General features: G+C 35.5%; 1 protein-coding gene across 2 annotated transcripts in view; it reads left to right on the forward strand.

Annotated features, from left to right (window-relative positions):
* Window positions 1–23,335, forward strand: part of CDH18 (cadherin 18) — a 280,274-nt gene that overhangs the window by 249,338 nt on the left and 7,601 nt on the right. For both annotated transcript variants that reach the window (XM_008071385.2, XM_021719205.1), the window contains one exon: window positions 16,014–16,265. In XM_008071385.2, coding sequence (XP_008069576.2) covers window positions 16,014–16,265 — 252 coding nt within the window. The remainder of the gene's footprint in view (window positions 1–16,013; window positions 16,266–23,335) is intronic.

Genomic DNA, 23,335 nt, shown 5'->3' on the forward strand with positions numbered 1-23,335 from the left:
GTCTTGAACCCGCGGGCTCAGGCAATCCACTCACCTCAGCCTCCCAAAGGCGCGGGATTACAGGTTGAGCCACCAAGCCCGGCTTTTAATAACATCTTAACCAAAAAATGTTAGATAAAATGAAACAATAGAAAAACAAATATGTATGAAAATAATTAGGAAATTTATATCTAAATAAAACCATAGTCTTGGCATATATAGAAAACTATATGTAGAGAAATATATAGACATTTAGTGGTGCATAATACATGCAGAAATTTTCACATTAATTTTAGTTTATATACATATGTGTGTGTGTGTATATATATATATATATATATGTATATATAGCTATAGTTAGTGAACACAGATATATATAAAACTACCTAAATATTTACTATAATTAAAATGCTTAGTTACTAAAGATGCACAATAAATTTAGAAGAGTGATCAACTTTGGGTAGAAGTAGAAAAAAATGGGATCGGTTGGAAAGCAAAGACTGTATGTGTAATGTTTTAGTTCTTAAAAAGAGATCTTAAACAAATTCTGTGTAATAATAGGTTTAAATGATGAGTAGTAAATATTTTCCTTTAATTTCTACATGAATGAAATGGTTTATTAAAACAAGTTTAGCATAGGTTCTGGCACAAAATTGGAACTCACTTATTCATTCAATCAGTGTGCTTTTAAAGACTATACTTGTCAGTTTCTATGGCAAATGATAATCTCATGACAAGTGGAGTCGGGTCACATTTCCTGCCCTCAAAGATATCCAGTATGATAAAATAAGCACACACCAAAATGAAACAAAGAATAAACATACTGTTCAACAAAGGCATGTAAGAGACATTTGTGTCCTGGAATGGAGAGTTAAGATTTGCTCCTGGCAGGGCACAGTGACTCAAACCTGTAATCCCAGCACTTTGGGAGACCATGGTGAGAAGATTGCCTGAGTCCACGGGTTTGAGACCACCTTGGGCAACTTGGCAAAATCTCATCTCTACAATAAATCAAAAAATTACCCAAGAATGGTGGCTCACTCCTATAATCCAAACACTTTGGGAGGCCAAGGTGAGAGAATTGCCTGAGTCAATGGGTTCGAGACTACCCTGGGTAACTTGGTGAGACCTCATTTCTACAATAAATCAAAAACTTAACTGGGCGTGATAGCGCTCCAGTTAATTGGAAGACTGAAGCAAAAGGATTGCCTGAGCCCAGGAGGTTGACGCTGGGGTGGCGGTGAGCATGCCACTGCACTTTAGCCTGGGTGATGGTGTGAGAAGCCAACTCAAAAAAAAAAAAAAAAGATTTGTTCCTAAAGAAGGACATATTTAAACTGACGACTAAATGAAGCGTAACAAGAAAAGAGGATATGGCTAAAGGTTATAACCAAAAGGTGAGAAAGTCTATAGGCCCCAAGATGGAGAACAACATCAGAGTGAGCTTAAGATACTAGCTAAATTTCTATATCATGACAACCTAGTTATGTACTGAAAGTAGAAATCAAGGAAGAGTTGACTGAAGAGGCGGAATGTAGCCAGCCTCATACTTCTGTAACCCTGAGAAGTCGATTTTTTTTTCTTTTCTTTCTTTAAAAAAGTAAGAATAATTTCAGTAGAAGATATGGAAACCAATGGGAAAGATACAGTAAGCTTTCTCAAAGAGCATCTTGTTTGCTATGTAGATAATGTATTGTGAGCAGGCAAGAATGGGGATATCAACCATCTTTACCTGTAATTATTATAAAATATTTTAAGACCCTGGAATACTTTTCCTTTTGTGAACAAAAATACCAGGAATTCTATGAATTTGTAAATCCGCCTCCTTGGGAAGTTTGTGCTAGAAGACAATTCTTCATTGATCTCTTACTTTCTTCATGTCTTGCAAGCAGAGGCATTAACTTCCTTTTATTGAAAAATATCTCTTCTAGAATGTTTGTATAGCATTCAGCTTTGGAATATAGAGATAGTGTTTCTCTTAGAAGCGAAGGACTTATTTACATGCTGTATAGTGTAATAAGGATAATGACACTCTTAGACAGAATTTGAGCATGTCAGACTCTTTAAGGATCTTTAGTTGCAGCACAAAGCCACGATGTACCCATCATGCACCTGGGCCCTCCACATCATTCCTCTTTATCATAAAGTACAAGGAAAAGAATGTGAAGAACTCATGTTGCTTGCTGCTGTGCCATAAGTAAAAAGTCCATTGTCTCTGACCCAGGAGGCTTGCGTCTTCTTCCAGCATCCATAGCATGGTGGCGGGCTAACTTATTAACATATAAGCATGGTAAAATCTCAGAAAAGACCCTTCAGATTTCTTAATGCATTTTTTGTCTTATATCTGATAGAAACTATCATAAAAACATTTATTTAGTTTTTTCATAATTTATTTTTATTTTATTTTTTTATTTTTTTTGAGTTGGAGTCTCACTCGGTCACCCAGACTAGAGTGCAGTGGCCGCTGGGCTCCGGCAATCCTTCCGCCTCAGCCTTCCGAGTAGCCGGAATTACAGGGCGCGCGCTACCACGCCCGGCTGATTTTTGATTTATTACAGAGATGAAGTATCGTCAAGTTGCCCGGGCAGGTCTCGAACCTGTGGGCTCAGGCAATCCACTCACCTCAGCCTCCCAAAGGCGCGGGATTACAGGCTGAGCCACTGAGCCCGTTTTTTTCATAATTTATTAATGTGTGTATATTAAGATCATACCAGAGACAAATGCTTTCATTGTACTTATGTCTAAAATCACAGGAGGTAGCTAATTTTCTCAACCAACTAAGGTCATTCCCTATTTATACCCTGAAGACTTTCTTTTTGTTTAATTCCCAGATCTACTTTCCCAACTAACTAAATCTAAGACAATGTTCCATGTTTTTCAGATCTTTCTCATTCCCATGAGTCCTTTCTTACTTATATCCCTCATGAGTTTTAAATTTGACAATTTACCTAAATGTTGCAGAATAAATGTCTTCTTGAATGTTCTATTATGTTTATTTTTTTATTTTTATTTTTTTTGAGTTGGAGTCTCACTCTGTGGCCCAGACTGGAGTGCAGTGGCCGCTCCCGGCCACCGCAGCCTCGACCTGCTGGGCTCTGGTGATCCTTCCGCCTCAGCCTTCCAAGTAGCCAGAATTACAGGCATGAGCTACCACGCCCGGCTGATTTTTGATTTATTGTGGAGATGAGGTCTTGCTGCCCAGGCGGGTCTCGAACCCGCGGGCTCAGGCAATCCACTCACCTCAGCCTCCCAAAGGCGCGGGATTACAGGCTGAGCCACCGAGCCCGGCTATATGTTTATTTTTAAAACATTTTTTTTTAACTTTTGGGCCTTGTTTGTATTACATGCACTGGGAATATGTTTGCAGAACACATCAGCATGGAGCTAATGATCTACTTAAGAAGCAAGAGTCTTATAAGAGCAAATATATCCATTTAAAGAAAACATGGTCCATGCAGTGCTTTGGATATATTTCTAGTGGAAGGAAAGGGGAGGCAGGCATGAATGATCTATAAAAAAGATAAATTTATTTTCACAGTTCTGGAGGCTGAAAATCCAAGGTCATGTGTTGTCTGGTCATGGTCTGGTCTCTGCTTCTAAGATGGCACTATTGGAAGGAAGGGACATTTTTCTTCATATGGAAGACAGCAGAGGAGAGAGAACATTCTCCAGAAATCCTTTTTTTAATTGCAGCATTAATTCATTAATGAGATTGGAGACCTTATGACCTGAAAACCTCCCATTAGGCTCTACCTCCCAACTTCTTCACTTCTAACACATGAATTTTGGAGGGGACTAAAACATCTAAGCCATAGCATTAGGAGAGTCTCACATAATAATATATTTCTCCAGAGGGTATTCACCATTTTCTCTGATAAGCAATTAGAGAGGGGGGTTATCACTTTAATCCAATCAGAGTCTGAGTTGAGTCAAGGCTGATTTGCAGTTTTGCTTACATTTAGTTTGTCTCTGATTTGACCCTGTTCCTGGAGCATGACCCTCTGGGATTTTGACTGAGAGCCTACTTGTGCATTCACCCTGGTTCTTAACTTTAATCATTGTCTGTTCAACACCAAGATAAAGCAAACAAGCTCTTCTTTGTCTTCCAGGGCTTTGAAGCTTCAGTTTGTAGCTTTCTGCTAGACTTCTAAATTAACTTTCAATTTAACAAATGTCTTCAGGGAAATTCAACCATGTGTTTGAGGCCTCATTTTCTAATTTGTTTGAAGGCCTAGGAAGCTTTCAAAGGCTCTCCCAGTTTTTCTGTCCCCCTTCCCAGACTCCTGTTCATTCCTACTATAACAAATACCTGTAGAAGAAAATAAGCCTTTCACTCAACAGTTTACCTGTCAGTATCCCCCCTGCCCCGCGCCCGAATGTAAATTCCTCTAGTTATCTTGCTTCAGTAGTTTTCTGATGCTGGTAAAAATGCATTTTCTTGAAATTTCAAGCTTTTGTTTTTGTTATCACTGGTAGCATTGGTCATCAAAAATATGCATTTTACTCAGACCTACATTTTATAAAACAAAAGCGGTCCAGTCCAGGAACAGTTTTATTGATTAACTGGGACATAAACTGGGCTCCCAAGAACAGGCACAGTTCTATGGTAATTTAATTGTCATAGACTTGAAGAGCACTTGGACATTCCCTTGTATTCTGCAGACATTTACTCTTTCAAATTTAATTAATTGGGTGAAAACCCCATCCTCTGTACTGAGCAAAACTAAGATCCTCTCCAAAATTTCTGAGGAATAAAGTAGGCTACAAAACATTGTCATTCTTTCCAGAAGCTTCATTTTAACCGATGTTTCCTGTTTGGTGCTTGTTACTCTGTTATTCTTACATACCAGCTACAATTTTCTACTTCTCAAAGTATGATGTTCTCAAAGTGCAAACTATTACTGAACGTTTGGGTGCATAGACTTCAGGAAAAGAGCAACTTCACTTAGCAGATACCTAAAAGGGACCTCAGATGACAGAAACCATAGTTTAAGAACCAATTTCTTGCTCTTTCTTTCTCTCAAATCTTTACTGGGATGACCTGGACAGCTAAATAAATTTGACCTATGGATAAATCCTGAAGGTCACCTCCAAAGCAAAGAGGCTTTAAGATTTTCAAGAAGATATTTTGGTACCGTCTCAAATACAGCCACTATCTTTTACTATATTGGAGGAATCTATGGGAATCAGAACTTTAAAAGCCTCTCTAAGAAGATCACAGGACATGTCAGGAGTGAAGTAAGTTGAAGGACAGAGGCGCTTACTATGTCTTGGCACATACTAAAACACACTTACTTAAACATTTAAATGAGTCTTTTTAAACTGACACGGAATTGTTGCAAATTTTTTAAATCTAGTAAGATGATAAAATTCAGATGGACACTACTGAAGACGTAATTAGTCATCAGAAAGATCAAAAAAGGAAGCAACGTAGAATATTCAGAGTTAGAATCTAGAAATAACTTGTCTTAATTTGAAATCTGGTTTCTCTACTAATTATGTAAGACCAAGGTCAGGATCATATTTTCATTGAGCCTAAATTCCTCATTTTTAAAATGCAGATATATGGACTATGATTATTATTATTTTATTCTTATAAAGAGAGATGACAATATAAAGAATTTGAAATCCCATATGAAATGCTATTAATCAAAAAGGCATATTGAATATAACTAAAAAAGAAACCTAAATAGTTAGAAACACAAAAACAAAATAACTTAAGAAATTCTCCTGAGTAAAGGAAGATTTATATTTAAGATTGATAAAAGACATGAATAGGTGAAAGATAGAAGATAGATATCTTAGAAAAATCTTCTAACTTAACAGATGAAAGAATTTTATAAATTTTCAGACAATGAAATTAAATTATAAAGAGAATAAACAGTGCCACAATATTCACTGACAAAATTACAAGCGAATAGTCAATGAATCTTCCTTTAGTGACATTTGAAAGAGCTACAATAAAAGAATTCTTTCCTATTTAAGATAAAGTTCATGTGAGAACTAAGAAAGGATATTTTATTTTTATTTTTTTTGAGTTGGAGTCTCACTCGATCACCCAGACTGGAGTTCAGTGGCCGCTCCCGGCCACCGCAGCTTCCACCTGCTGGGTTCCAGTGATCCTTCCACCTCAGCCGTCCAAGTAGCCGGAATTACAGGTGCGTGCTACCACGCCCAGCTAATTTTTTGATTTATTGTAGAGATGAGGTCTCGCCTGCCCAGGCGGGTCTAGAACCCGCAAGCTCAGGCAATCCACTCACCTCAGCCTCCCAAAGGCGCGGGATTACAGGCTGAGCCACCGAGCCTGGTGGGAAAGGATATTTTAAAACACTGATTGTCTCAGAAAATATAACAGGTATGTATCAGTTACAAAAAAATTCCATCAGCTAAATATTTGGAGCCCTTGCAGTCCAACGAAAATAAGGTAAAACAAGAATATCAGGCACTGTGACTCATGCCTGTAATCCCAGCACTTTGGGAGGCCAAGGCGGGAGGATTTCCTGGATCCAGGAGTTGGAGACCAGTGCCATTGCCCTTCAGTCTAGGAAACAGAGACTCCGACTCAAAAAAAAAAAAAAGAAAAAGAAAGAAAAAATATTTTTACAAGGTACAAACAAAATGTAAAATAAATATGTAAATATAAACTAAGGTAAAATAAACAGATAAATTTAAAATAATATGATTGGACATTGACCAAAAACAATGATTTGAGTTTTGAGCATAATCATATATTAAAAAGCATTGATAATATGATAGAAAATATAATACTGCTTTAGAAATGTCTATTAAATGCACTTTGCATATTGTCAATACAAGTATACTAATGTATCATATCTAATTCAAAGTGAAGATAAACGCTTTACACACACACACACACACACACACACACACACACACACACACACACAATCAGTTCCCCCAGCTGATGTTTTATGCTGTTTGTCCAGCTTGCCTCACTCCAGACTTGTATCCTATTACTATTCATCACTACTCTTTCTTATCCTTGGAAAGAATGTTTTCCATTAAAAAAAAGTCTATAGTCAAATCTTAACACTGTTTGTGCCCTGTTACTTAATCTTTCAAATGTTATATAGTGTCTGCTGGGTATAAGGCAGCTATTTAAGCTATCTGGATCCAAGAAATTCAAACACACAGATCTTGCTTTCAAGGGGCTTGCTGTTGAGTTGGAGAAATAAGGATGACATTGAATGTAACTTGCAACTGAAGTAGATAAAAGGGAAGTGACTTTAGAGAGATCACTAAAAGTTGTTTTGTTAAAAGAGGTGGACCATAACTTGACTTTAGAAGATAGAGTCCATTCCATCAGGGAGAGCACATCAGAGAATTCTTTTCAATTAAGTGAGGGATCAAGACAGCACAGAGATGAGACAGAATACAACATCAGTTATATATGTTAGAAAAATTTACCTGGGAGACTCAGCACTATTAAGCACTGTGCTATATTCTGTGCTCCAAAATAAGACACTCTGCCATTCATCTTTTAGTTTCTTTAGTAACATATTGTTGTAGATAGAAATATGTGTGCTAAGTAAAAATGTTCAATATTTGTCTGAAAAGTCACTGCTCCTTACTTATTAAATGCTAAAGATTTTGATTCAAAGATTAACCAAGTCAATGATTTTTACAACACATATTACAAAATACATAGTATTCTTTTTTGTTCTTGTTTTTCTGTACCTGATTTATTTCACTTAATGACCTCTAGTTCTATCCATATTGCTGCAAATGACATGATTTCATTCTTTTCTGGCTGAACAGCATTCCATTGTCATAGTAAATTTTTTGATAGTGAATTTATTTTTATTGTTAACTAAGGTAATGATAATAACATAATTTTACTTAAAATTAAAAACTAGAGTTCAGAAGGTAATTTTTAAGTTAGAGAATTTTAAATTGTGTTATTCTAAAGCAACAGCAACAATATGAAAAATTTGCTGATTAAAATGTAGTATTTTCCTATTACCTCCTCTTTAAATTTTAAAGTCAACTTTTAATTTTAGCTTGAAAAAATGCCATTGAATACTTTTAACTTTTAAACTTCATATCTATAGCAAATAAACTGTAGCCATGTCATAAATTTATGACAACATGGGCTGAAATCAGAGATCTGGCCATATAATAACTTTGTTCAATCATTTTATAATATACAAGCTTAACCTAATCCTCCAATAAAAATCATCACTAGTCTACAAAGGTAAATCTGTTCTCCATGATCTTCATGACGTCTCTTGAGTAACTACGCTTTATTTGATGTAAGGAAGTTTGCTACTCTAATTGTCAGGCTTAATTCTAACTCTAAGGTACATTTGTAAATCTTATAGATGTGGGCAGGGCAATAGACCACTAATAACTATGTATACGCTTCTATCTATTTGCAGAGCTCTAAAATAACATTTCATTTGAAAATGCATATCTTATTTTTTCATAATTAGCTACCAATAATACCTACTACTCATATTGGTTTCTAAGTTATATTTTTGGTATTTTTTTTTTTTACATTTTTGTGGAGACTTTCTTTAAAAATGAGTGAGTCTAAATAACACAATATTTTTAAAACAATAAAAATGCACTGAAGATTACTGTGTTTAATCATGTTAAGCAAAGAGTATATAATTGTCATTTTTAGCTTGTTGCAGCATTTTGAAGACTTCGTTTTTTCCTGGTTTTATTCGTTTTTATTTTTTATTTTTTTTGCAATATTCATTTCTGAAAATGGTCATATTATTTACAATTTGCTTTAGGAGATTTTTTTTTTTTTTGCAAAACACTTAAAAGGCAAAATAGGAAAATACTGCCTTTTTTTTTTCCTCTTGTGACTATTTGGTGTTGGTGAAAAAAATAACTTTAGTCTTACATTGCACAGATGTTATGATACGGGATATTTTCAATTTTGACTATGTGACTGTTAAACAGTTATGTTCTAGAGTCCTTTCTTTAAACTTCACAGTCCACTGTTAGTGTAATGTGGGTATTTAGTTTGATAGACATAGGAATTTATGGGTTTTTTCATTAATGTTTATTTTGTATTTCTTCAGCATTGTCAGATTTGTAGCAGTCAATATTCCCATAGTTTATTTTTGTCCTTCAAACAAGAACTCACAGCTGGTGTTGTAATGTACTTAATTTCTCTACAGAGATAACCGTTTAAAATTTTGTTTTTATCCACAGGGTTTCAAGAGATCATTTAGTGATTCCTCCCATTTCTAAACAAAATAGCACACACATAATCCTCCTTGTGTTACAAATGAAGGCTCAAACATCCTATAATGGATATGGCAGCGATATGTCCCGCAGAGCCACTTATCTAAGGTCAGGAAAGTGGCTGGAACACATTGCTTTTATTCAATGGTGGCTCTCCTCTCTCAGAGTCAAGTCTCAGAGTCTTTACTTACTAATATTTATCTAGCCACACCTGACAAAATTACATCAACATTTAACTGAATGTGGACACTTAAGCTTGACTAAGTGACAAGTTAAACTGTGTATACAATCTTGACCCTAAAATAGAAAAGTGTATAACAACGATAGTGAGATTTTTTTTAAGTAGGTCATTTGCTATAGGTAGAAAAATATGCTTTTGTTCTTTCCCTGCTTATTTCAAGCTCCATTGATATGTTTTACATTTCTATCTATCTATCTATCTATCTATCTATCTATCTATCTATCTATCTATTTTCTACCTACACACACACATATTCCCTTAATGTTTTGCCAGTCAGCACTATGGCTCACTTTTTATACTCCTACTCACAATGACAGGAAAAGAAAAGCTGCTCATATTAACTAAGTAAAAAGAAGTAGAAAAGCAAAATTAAAATATTGCAAATTTTACTATCCCACACCACTTTGTTTTGTTTTCCTTTTATGAAAATGTAGTTTCCACTTTTCTACCTTAATTTTCTCCTTGCTGAGAACCACACAATCCTACAGGAATCTGCTTCACCTTCTGTAACAATGTAGGTGTAGCTGAAGTATTTTATAAACAGAATTATGTGTTCACTTTTTAAAGCTCTCTTAGGATTTATGCTTATAATTTTTTTCAGTGTTTATAAATTTAGTAACTTCAAACATTGTCCCTTCTGCTTTGACTCACCCATTCTCTACTAAAAATATTACTTGTTAAAGGAGAGTAATAAATAAAGAGTTTATCTTGAAGTTCATATTTCTAGAGAGCTGTTCTCTCTATTTCTGCAATTATTATATTATTGTGTTATGTTTATGAATTATGCTGTATATTGGGTTGAACTTCAATCTTGACAATTCCTTTGTTTCTTCTTTATTGCCCTCTTTCTAAATAAACACAATGCAAATTCATGTGCTGAGATTCTGCGTGATTCACATTGTCGTTTCTTGTGTATGTATGTTTATTTTTAAGTGTCTGATATACCATGTTTTCTATATATAGACATAATTAATGGCAAAGAAGGATTGAATAGTTTAAATGTGGTTTTTAAAAATGTTGATAATAGGTGGCAGTTTCTTTGGAAGAAGAAATGTTTCTTGCTGAGAGTAGGAAAATGGGGCTCAAAACAAAAAAGAACAAAAGAAACTTAGAAGAGTCTCTGTTTGGCCTTTGATAAAGGATGGACATTAATAGATTCATAACTAATTTTTGGAAAGCACAGTTTAAATTTTTCCATATATTTGGTGGAGTCAATTAAAATGGTTATACCTATTTTATTAGTATTATTAATGGATCTGAGAGCAGAAACCTCAGACAATGCACGGTTAAATTTGAAGATTATAAAGAAGTGTGGCAGATGGTCAAAGGAATGATATTCCAGGGTGCAAATCAGAACATAATGAGATGTTGATTCACACATTTGTGGCTTGGCAGAAAGGCAAGAGAGGCCACAAGAATGTTTACAAACTTAAGCAAATAAGCAGAATCCAGGGTCTGAAAATGGAGATTAGGGCCATTCTAGAATTCAAAAAAAGGGGAAGTCAGAGACCATGAAAAAGAAATAAACCTTGATTAGAGAGAATAAAGAGACCATGCTGCCAATGCATTGCAAGATATATTTGTTCATTTTGATTTTAATTTCTTACTACATGTCAAGATAATAAGGAAACTGTAACAGAAGACAAGTTCCTGCTGAGTATGGATCAAATCATTATTTATCAAGTACCTATTATGCAAAGGGAGCTTTGCAGGAAAGCAAAATACCATTGTTTGATGTATGGGCTCTAATAATGGTTAAATTATAAATAGATCTTATTGTCACTGCAGGACTAGAAAAAAGTAAAAAACAATGTGAAACCATGCCTATTTATCTGTCTGGAGGAAGTCGAGACTCTATTCTCTAACTTTCATTTCAGATAAATTAAAAAACAAACAAATTTAGTCTGGAGTTCCACAACTGAGGATTTCAAATGTTTCTGCTGTTCGGATAGTTTGGAAATATTATTTTAATGGTGTGTACAGACTATGCATGAGATAAAATAACTTTCTGCCAGTATTATCAAACAAGAAATCTGTGGAAATGACAAAAAGAATATAGGTGTCCAGTAATTTGAGTTTAAAAAGCACATAGTTTTAATACTTTCAAAGATGTAATTTTGAACAATAAAATAGGATTTCTTTTGTCCCAAGGAGCATTTTAAAAATATGCCTTATTTGAATTTAAACTGTATTATAGTTTAGTCTAGCAGCACAGGAATTAGAGTATACCTAGCAAGATCTTTCAGAATTTGAACAACAAAAAAGATACATATATAATACCAGTTCAAGAAAACTACATCTGATTTCAAGAAGCAGTATGGAATCTGTAATCTACTCTTAAGTTCTGTAGTCTTCTGTCCCTATAGAAATTCAAAAGTTGAAAGAATATCTATCCAATATATGTTATTGAATATTATTATTAATGAGCCATACAAAATTATCAATTATAAAAATATCCGAAATTCTTATAGCTACAAAACTAAAAATTTTTATTTTATTGCTTTTCAAGGGACTTAAATTTCATTTATTTCACAGTCATCACAGGATCTTTTTATAGTATAGACATGAGCCATATATATGTATATATACACATACACATATATACATATATATGTATGTATATGCATGGCAATCTCCTTGCTTCCTCCTATATGTGCTTGTATTTCTTGAACAAAAATTCAATCATATAACATTGCTATTTTGAAATATTAAAATAGTTTCAAAGCTATTTCCTTATTAAAGTGAAGGCACGCATTGCTGAAAATATCAGAAATATATTGATTATTATAAAAATACGTTAATTTTAAAAGTCTTCCAAATTTTTCTGGAAATTTTCGGAAACTTTTGGTCACCTAAGTCTGTATCTGATATAAACACTCTTGATTCAAAGATTCTTCATATAATATAATTTTCTAACACTTTTACCTTCCCAGTCAAGGTTTTCTAGACACACATCATTAGGTTAAAGTATCACTTTTAAAGTAGTAAACCCGCTGGGCTCGGTGGCTCAGCCTGTAATCCCGTGCCTTTGGGAGGCTGAGGTGAGTGGATCGCCTGAGCCCGCGGGTTCGAGACCCGCCTGGGCAGCGAGACCTCATCTCTACAATAAATCAAAAAATCAGCCAGACGTGGTAGTGCATGCCTGTAATTCCGGCTACTTGGAAGGCTGAGGCGGAAGGATTGCCGGAGCCCAGCGAGTCGAGGCTGCGGTGGCCGGGAGCGGCCACTGCACTCCAGTCTGGGCGACAGAGTGAGACTCCAACTCAAAAAATAAATAAATAAATAAAGTAGTAAACCCAAAACTCTGCACAATACTCTAATGTAGAATTCTTCTCATAAAGAGATACATAGAAATTCCTTGTCATTATTTAGTGTTTTTGAGATTGTTTGGCAAAAATATGCATTTCAACATAATAGTAGCTATTAATGATTTTTCTTTTCTGATATTTTTCAACATTTACCATCAAATATATATCTTTACTTCATATCTTATTGTTAGTTTAATTTCTTTGTTTTACCTATTCAAACTTTCTTTTGTGTCACAAGCCAATGTGCTAACTGGTATATCCTTACTTGCAAGTGTTCTATAAACTTCTGTCTTAATTCAAGTTACTGAGAATTAGATTGAAGACTAAGCTGAGTACACGTTATTAGAAATTGACATTGGTAGTTAGCACTTCTCATCCACAGATGTTCCATTCTTTATTCATGTTTTCCCTTTATTCAGATTACATTGTTTTCTTATTCACTTGGATGTCATTAAAGACTTTTTATAATACCTTGTTCAGTTTTCAACAATTGTATTTTATGTATAGAGAGGTGTTATTGCTCTTGTTGTCTAATTTTTGCCATTTCAGTCAGGCATATTTTGTTCTCTTTTAACACACACACACATACACACACACACATATTGATATATATGTGTGTTTGTGTGTGTATATAAACATATTTTTTCATAGTATTTTTATATTCTTCCTCGGTGTTCAGAGTTTACTTGTTTACTGGCCAAGTACAATTTTTGCAGAACCAGTGAGGTACAGAATATCCTTTGTCAAGAGCTCATTATTCAGCTGTGTGAAGCCTTTCTAGGTGGGAAGCTCTTTGCTTCCTGTATTCTCTTTTCTTTTAAAAAGTCAAACCTTCAACTGGACAAAAAAAAAAAGGAAGAACATTTTTATGTCTCCATGTCCTAGAACTTTCTATTTCAGAACTTATAATGCACTGGAAACATATTCTGACATTCTTCTTGTTTCTGATTGCATTTCCAATAATTTTCCTGAAAGACAGCATGCTTCAAGATTAATCATGCATGGTGTATACTAGGTCAGAAAGAAAGTATCCATCTACATTGCATACTTTCATGTTATCCTGTCATTCCACACATCATTATTCATGTTCCCTGAGATACAGGAACTAGTGCTTTACATCTCTTCTTCAAAGAACCAGCTGTGAGAATCCCAGTACTGTTTGTGCACATGAATACTTAGTTCATACATTTTCTATAGACTAAAAAATTGTTCTGTAGAGAAAACTTTATATTAGTCATCATGCTCATCTTATAACAGATTGATCTGCCTTCCCAAAGATCAGGTATTGTGGGATCGTATCCATGACTGTTAAATTATTATATAATAATATGGAAGCAATTTATCCTTTTTTTTCTTCTCTACTATAACATATTAAAGAATAGACAGCTGATGCATTATTAAAGATTTGTCTTTCACTGAGTAAGACAATGTTTTTTCATCTTTCTTTAGATTATTTATTTTGCTGAATAACATACCTTTAACAATTCAATTATATGGGTATATGTATATATATATATATATTTCCAGTTTATTATCTGTATTGCATTGATATTTTAAAAATTAATTAGCATCGTATTGCATTAATTTAGTGACATATAATCAAGAAAATATTATTGTGGGATATTGGATTATCTTTCAACGTTACATGCCTATATGTAACAGAATTTCCGTTTTCAAAATAACAAGTTGATATTAAATAATAAAACCTTTCGACGCATTTCCGCCACATGTTCTTTCTCAGGAGTGAACCCTGAACATATGTCATAATACTACAAGAAAGGGACATGGCCAGGGAAGGGAGGGAGGGGGTGGACACATAACATCATTATGGGTGCCTGATCCTAATCCATGCGAAGTGAGGTCCAATGGGAGACCCAAATTTCACTTGTATGTAAACCACTTATGTGCCCAATCCTGACTTGTACTGCACATCTTTAAAATAAAAAAAGAACAACCAAAAAAGCCCTAATTGTAATTATCCAATGATCCACTTACTTTTTAGTCCAATGTAACTAACTCATAGGTATAATTATATGTTGAGTTTCATGGAATTAAATGGGAGTTTGGAGTGTAGAATGTTAGTGGAGTATGTCTCTGGGATCAGCATCTGTGGACTATAGGAGAAGAAAAAGGATTGGGCAGAGTAAGAAGTCATAATGTATCTTAATGACTGATCCTAAGGGAAAACTCTAGAGCTAATTGTATCATTCAGTATCCTCAGTGATACAGGGATGGTAATGCTTCAGTCTTTATAACCTTGCAGCCATGAATCATTGATTATATGCTACTCTAGTAGGGTGTGACCTTGAGCCAGGTGACAATCTGCAGCTAGAGCAACAATTCATTCCATGAAGGGATCTGAACAGCACATTCAAGTTTATACCACAGGGGGTTGTAGCTAACAGACATTCTGGAATAAGGAATAAGAATACTAAGATAAACATACACTGTGTACCCTGACAACATCAATGCCATTTGGCAGTCAATGATGAAGAGTCAGTATGACGTGGTTTTAAGCAACATCTAGAATATATCCCAGGCTGTATTCTGATCATTTACTCACTTTTGTGATTGTGGCAACTTACACTCTGGAACTCAGATCATTTATTTTTAAATTAATGTTTATAATAAATTTGTTTTCTGATATACAGTAAGAAATTTAACACACTCTCTCATAAGATTTCATGGATTGATCAAATTGCATTTAATAAAAATTTCAAAAATATATTAATATTTTATTCATCCTCAACTTCCCCAAGATCTAACATGAGTGCTTCAAATCACAGCTAAGCCTTAAAAAGGTTATTAATTGATGTGGTATCACTACAGAACTATTATCTAAATTAGTGGTTTTGTACATTTTTTATGGATCTTAAAAAAGAAGTATATGTTCCTAGCACCCACATTCGGAGTCACCAGGTTGGGGAAAGTCCAACTAGCTCACCTCAACATTTATGGCCCAAATGTATTGTTTTTAAAACTTTAAGCTATTGAGTCAATTTTCAAAATGTTTATTGCTTTCTCCCTCCTTTGCTCCCCACTATTTTCCCTCCCCTTTAGTTTGACTTTATTAATTTTTTAATAGGTTTCTCAGTTTGACTACCCATGTTAGTTTCCCTTAATCACTGTCCCTTCATGTTACCTTGTCCATTTCATAAACTGAAAAAGAAGATCACACATTCCCATTTTGTCCATTAAAGGAAATGTGAATCGTGAATGGCGGCTTTACTAAGTATATTTTGTTTTGCTTATGTCTGTCATAGATAACACAGCCAGCATTCTGACAAGGCGGAGGAGATTTAGTCGATCTATTCAGGATGTGTATTATCTGCCCATTATGATCTCTGATGGTGGAATCCCCTCTCTCAGCAGCAGCAGCACCCTCACCATCAGGGTTTGTGCATGCGAGAGAGATGGGCGCGTGCGGACCTGCCATGCGGAAGCGTTCCTGTCCTCGGCTGGTTTGAGTACAGGAGCCTTAATCGCTATTCTTCTCTGTGTTGTCATTCTCCTGGGTAAGTCTTCCTAAACCCCACGTTGGTGTGATAGCAATTCTGAATGAGAGAGAATCATGTTGACAACATTTAAGGATTAGGAATGCATATTGTGACAAAACAGTGCAGCACAGATTTTCCTTTTTCTCCCTTTTAATATATATATATATATATATATATATATATTTTTTTTTTTTAAGGATGTGGGGTACAACTCAGGGTTAGGTATACAAATATTCATAATGCAGGCACCTTGTTAATGAGTTGTGCCTTTCCTTCCCCAGGCAGATTCCCACTACTGTGAATCACACTTCCCTGTCACACTACTGGCAGTTTTCCACTACTGCCAATCATTCTCTTATATTATGATAATCGTTCAAGGTCCGCTTATGAGTGAGAACATGTGTTACTCAGTTATTGATTTATTTATTTATTTTTGAGTTGGAGTCTCACTCTGTCACCCAGACTGGAGTGCAGTGGCTGCTCCCAGTCACTGCAGCCTGGACCTGCTGGGCTCCAGCGATTCTTCTGCCTCAGCCTTCCAAGTAGCTGAAACTACAGGTGCGCTACTACGCCCAGCTAATTTTTGATTTATTGTAGAGATGAGGTCCTGCCAAGTTGCCCAGGCAGGTCTCAAACCCTCAGGCTCAGGCAATCCACTCACCTCGGCCTACATTCTCTCCACCATTTGATGTTTTATGAGTTATTGATGATAGCCATCCTGACTAGAGTTAGGTGGCATCTCGGTGTAGTTTTAATTTGCATTTCTCTGATGACTAGTGAGGCTGAGCATTTTTTCATGTATCTATTGGCTGCTCGTACATCTTCTCTTGAGAACTGTCTATTCATATCCTTTGTCCACTTTGTAATGGGGTTGTGTTTTTCTTTTTGGCACATTTGAGATCCTTGTAGATCCTAGATGTTAGGCCTTTGTCAGACATACAGTTGGCAAATCCTACGAAAGTATTCCAGGCAATTGAGAAAGATGGAACTCTTCCCGAATCATTTTGCAAAGCTAACATTACATTGATACCCAAGCCAGGTAAAGATCCAACAAAGAAAGAGAACTATGGGCCAATATCCTTGATGAACATTGATGCTAAAACTCTCAACAAGATTCTGGCAAATTGGATTCAACAATACATCTCAAAAATCATCCACAAAGACCAAGTAGGCTTCATTCCCAGGCTGTAGGGCTGGTTCAACATTTGTAAGACTATAAATGTAATTAAATACATCAATAGATGTAAAAACAAAAACCACATAATTATATCATTAGATGTGGAGAAAGCTTTTGATAAAATCCAACATTGCTTCTTGATAAAAACCCTACAATATTTAGGCAGAAATGGAACATACCTCAAAATAGTAAGAGTCATCTATGAGAAACCCACAGCCACCATACTGCTAAACAGTCAGAAAGTGGAACCATTTCCCCTGAAAACTGGAAGAAGACAAGGATGCCCACTCTCACTCCTCCTTTTCAACATAGTTTTGGAAGTCCTACCTAGAGCAATCAGACAAGAGAAGGAGATCAGTTGTATCCAAATAGGAAAATAGGAAGTCAAATTATCCCACATTGCACATGATTCTATACCTTGAAAATCCAAGATAATCTGTCAAAAACTTTCTTGCACTGATAAGTTGGCAGAGTCTCAGGGTATAAAGTCAATGTGAAAAAGACAGTCACATTTCTGTTTTTTGCTTTTTTTGTTGTCGTTTTTTGAGTTGGAGTCTCACTCTGTCGCCCAGACTGGAGTGTAGTGACCGCTCCCGGCCACCGCAGCCTCGACCTGCTGGGCTCCGGCGATCCTTCCGCCTCAGCCTTCCGAGTAGCCGGAATTACAGGCATGCGCTACCACGCCCAGCTGATTTTTTTGATTTATTGTAGAGATGAGGTCTCGCTGCCCAGGCGGGTCTCAAACCCGCGGGCTCAGGCGATCCACTCACCTCAGCCTCCCAAAGGCGCCGGATTACAGGCTGAGCCACCGAGCCCGGCTGACAGTCACATTTCTATACACCAACAGCAAACAAAAAGAAAACCAAATACAAAGCACGATCCCATTCATAACAACCAGAAAAAAATCTAATACCTTGGCATCTTCTTAACCAGAGACATGAAAGACCTGTACGATGAAAACTACAAAACACTGCTCAGAGAAATTAAAGATGATACAGATTTTCTTTAAATTAATTTTCTCAAGACTATAGTTACTCTAGAAACAATTTGATATACATATGCAAGTTGGAATATCAGACAAAAAGGATGAAATCTGAGAGTAATCGTTTCTGAATGTATATATCTTAAAAGTAGTTGACATTAAAAATATTCTGAATCTCATGTTGAATTGTGTTCTAAAATTTACTTCTAAGAACATAAGAAATGTTCTTAGGTATGAAAAATGTGACTCTGGCTACCATTAACCCTGCTTAGCTTCCCGGACTTCTGGCCTCAAATGAGTCTCCTGTCTCAGCCTCCCAAAGTACTGAGATTACAAGTGTGAGTCACCATATCCAGCCAACTCTGCATAGATCTCAGATTAGATGTGATAGGCAATTCAGGGTGGTGTGGCCATATGAGTAAGAGTAGATTTCTTATATACAGCATGAGGGCTATAGTTAATAACAATATTGTATTGAACACTAGAAATTTACTAAGGGAGTAGATTTTAATTGCTCCTTCTCTACATACACACAAAGAGTGCAGCTATGTAAGATGATGAATATGTTAATTTGTTTGACTGCAGTAACCATTTTACTATATATTAATGTATCAAAACATAATGCTGCACACCAGAAATATAAACAAATAAATAATAAAATAAAACAAATCTGATGTCTTATAGAAACTTCCATTAGTCTAAACTATTTAATTAATCATCAATGTCAGCTGAGTTTCAACATGCTGACTCTAAATAACGTTGGGCTTCAGAGATGCTACGTTTTATCAAATTAAATTATGCTAACTTAAAAACATTAGAATTTTTGCAAATTTGAGATTTGCGCTGCAGTCTATTTTATTAAGAAATAAAAGTCTTTCTCTAATTTTATATTACCTATTGTGATAATCTAAGTCTCATTACCACTGGATTTGAAGCTTATGTCACTAGACAGTTTTCAGGTGGTTATTTGAAACAAAATAAAAATTTCATATTTTTTAACAGAAAAGTTAGTTGTAAGGAATCTTTCTCTTCATAGTTTTAACTGGATACGTGTTCCTTTTTCCAGTGTGTTTTTGTCCTTCTTTCCTTTTAGCAGTCTTTCTTACTGCTTACTTAGTATTTTGCTTGTATGAAAAAAAGAAATAAGTTGTACTGAGACAGAGGCATTCTTGCAGTGAATTTTCCTTGTTTTGTTCCTGTGGTGGAAGATAAGTTATTTGTATAGATAGAGTCCTCCATCTATACAAATAATTCCACCAGTAAGGTGAACTAAGGCAGGAATGGAGAAGGGATTTGTAGGGAGGAGTGACAGAGAATGAGGTTTGGGGGGACACGGCAAAGCTGGTGGGTTTTGTTCTAAAACAGTAAAGAAAGGCTGAAAGTCAAAGTCTAGCATAGAGTGTGCAATTTGAAAAAGATGAATATGAATAAAATGAAGAATGGATTTCCTGGTAGCAAGAGAGCATGCTGGCAAAGCATTAGGAAGTCTGTACCATCATTTCCCTCAGAAATGGTATGTTTTGGATCAGCATACTTATGGTGGAACTCAAGAAAAGTGAATAATCTCAACATACTCTAGGTGAAATCAAAAGTGATCTTTGATAGTTCAGATATCTAAGTGTGTTAGAACAGTATCAAAGATAACTCTTATCTCTTGCTGAACAAAGACCTCGACCTTCCCTGAGTTAGTGGATATTGAAAGTACACTTTGTTGGAGTCTCTCAACAAGATAATATACAGAGAGAAAAATGGACTAGGATTGAGATGTTAGAAACTCCAATGTGATTGCCAGTTCAAGAAGGGTGAGATAGTAGAGGACATCGAAGAAGTCAGAGAAGGAAGAAAATTAGTAAAATATAATGTCATAAAAGTCAAGAGGAAAAAGAGGATAAAAGAGGATAGAGCACTATGCTGTGTAGTAGATCTAGTCAATAATGTTGAAAGCTACTCAGAAGTCAAGTAAATTGAGTATCAAAAATTATCAATTGCACTTAGCAATATAGAGCATGAATATTTGGTATCCCATAATAATATTTGTTTCATTGCATAAAAGTTGTTTTCTAGTGGATACATGGTAAAGAAGAAAATCAGGAAAATTCGGCTTTTGAAATTTTATTTGTTTATATATTTAGTGGCCACAAATACTATTTTGTTTAGACAATAAAATATTTTTTTTGTCTTTGAAAATTAAAAAAAGAAAAAAAGATCACAAACACACCAGAAAGAGAAACAAAGCTACACAACAGGAAGAATTCTGGATTCTTCTAGGGCTCCTAACTGAAGTTACAGAGACTGGAACTCAGTGATGTTAATAAAAGTTCTTCCATACCGGGCTCGGTGGCTCAGCCTGTAATCCCGCGCCTTTGGGAGGCTGAGGTGAGTGGATTGCCTGAGACCGCGGGTTCGAGACCCGCCTGGGCAGCGAGACCTCATCTCTACAATAATTCAAAAAATCAGCCCGGCGTGGTAGCGCTTGCCTGTAATTCCGGCTACTCGAAGGCTGAGGCGGAAGGATCGCCGGAGCCCAGCAGGTCGAGGCTGCGGTGGCCGGGAGCGGCCTCTGCACTCCAGTCTGGGTGACAGAGTGAGACTCCAACTCAAACCACAAAAAAAAAGTTCTTCCAGAGTTTTTACTCTAAAAGATAGTTCAATAGGGTGAGACACATTATCTTCGGATTTTGCTCTCATTTATCAGCATAAAACTATTTTCACATAGTAAGATAAAGTTTTTGTTGTTGTTGTTGTTGTTTGAGTTGGAGTCTCACTCTGTCGCCCAGACTGGCATGCAGTGGCCACCCTGGCCACTGCAGCCTCGACCTGCTGGACTCCGGCGATCCTTCCGCCTCAGCCTTCCAAGTAGCTGGAACTACAGGAGCGCGCTACCACGCCCAACTAAATTTTGATTTATTGTAGAGATGAGGTCTCGCCAAGTTGCCCGGGCGGGTCTCGAACCCTCGGGTTCAGGCAACACTCACTTCAGCGTCCCAAGGCGCAGGATTACAGGCTGAGCCACCGAGCCCTGCCAGATATAGTTTTAAGTATAATTAAAATGTTTGCTACCCAGGTACATTTTAAGTTGTATTATGCAAAAGAACACTATTATTTCATGAAAATGGTATTTTCTTTTCATTGGATTTAATGAAAATGTTTTTCCTTTGGGGTGAGTAATGGAACTCTTGTAAATATTACGGTATCCCTTAGGACAAATAAAACAAAGATTCTATTTGACATGTTTGCATTACTCTTTCATCTTTTTTAAAACTGAAATTCAAATATGCTTTCATTGTTTTATCCAAAAGATGTAGAATCAATTCTTGAGTTTGAATTTAAATAATCACAACTTATATTTTTAGGACATTATAGAAGTTTGTATTGCTATTCAGAGAGCCAATAGACTCAAAAGATAGTCATCTGTAATTTTTAAAGTACTGTTAAAGTAAATTTGTAAGATTATAAATTTCAAGAAATATATAAAAATACTAAAGGTAGGAAAACTTTGTTTTAGAACTAATAATTCTGAATTTATTCAGAATTCAACCTTAACAACTATTAAATTCAACCTTAACAGCTATTAAATTCAACCTTAACAGCTATTAAATTGCCAAATTAATATTTTAATACTGAAAAAATATTTTTCACTCTCAGCTTTTGTTTGTGAAAATAATTGTAGTGGTACAATCCGACTCTTGTTTTGCTAATAACTAACTTTATGTCTTCAGGTGACACATTCTGTCTCTCTTGTCACTATTTCTGAATGTGTAAAAGTGAACATTTATCTGAAAGGAACTTAGAATATTAAGTAAAATTGTGTGCCATTTATTTTTGTTTTATTGCTGGTTTTATGTGACAATAATTTGCAACATGGTCAGACTCTATATATACATTGGTTATCGGAAAATGGTGCTTGAAAGTTAAAAAAAACCCTACATTTAAGTGATAGACATGTATTTTGTGAGTTAGGTTATTTTCTGTTGAGATGACCTATTTCAGTACCATTGTATCTGACAGGTAGGATAGAATTTAGAGTGAGTCTTTATTATGCAATCAGAGTTTGCTGTTAGAACAGTGGCAGTTGAAATCTTTCTCTCCCAGGGGCCTGGCATTTCTGTTCTGACCTTACCCTATCACTTGCCAGAGGGACCAGAGATTTTAGCAGACAAAACCTTGATCTCGCTTGACATAAGAAATTATTGAGTCAGAATCTAAATTATACCTCTTCCAGCTACCCATTCAGTCCACATTGCAGTTGGCCTATGTGAGGTTATCACCTAGATTGCTCTCTTGTCTAGGACATAAATTTCCTCATAAATGAGAACCAGAATGAATTTGGTGAGGAAGAAGTGATAGACTATGAAAGGAAGGTGGAATTGCTGAGATTAGTCAACCTCTTTGTCATGTGAACTATTTGAAATAACTTTGTGGGCTCTCCTAGGTTTGAAAATCTAAGTCTTCAGTGAGAGGTGCCACTACCAGGTGTGGCCAGTGACACTCCATAAGGCAATCAAAATTATATCCCTGACTTGACCCACCTCAATTATGCCAAATTAAGTACCAACATATGATAGTATGAGATAGAATGAAGTGATGTTTGAGGGTAAAAAAATCTGTTATGAAAGGTTTTTGGGGGGGACTATATTGAGATCCAATATACAGTGGATTCAAATGCAAATTTTGTGACAGCTTACCTTACAAAAACTGAAAAACACTACTTCAAGCACTAGAATGATACGTTATATATAGGTATAAATAAATGATCTAAGAAAACTAATGTAGAATATTAGTAAAATATTTCCCCAACTTTTAAATCCTTTATGAGTAAAATTAATTTATGAAACTAACCAAATTCATTCTAATTTTCGTACATTAAAAAGATATCAGGGATGTTAAAATTCTGTCCAAACTTAAAGAGAAGAAAAAGAAATATATCAA

Source organism: Carlito syrichta, unplaced genomic scaffold (assembly GCF_000164805.1).
Source record: "Carlito syrichta isolate Samal-C Ts95f unplaced genomic scaffold, Tarsius_syrichta-2.0.1 Scaffold314304, whole genome shotgun sequence".
Classification (NCBI taxonomy): Eukaryota; Metazoa; Chordata; class Mammalia; order Primates; family Tarsiidae; genus Carlito; species Carlito syrichta.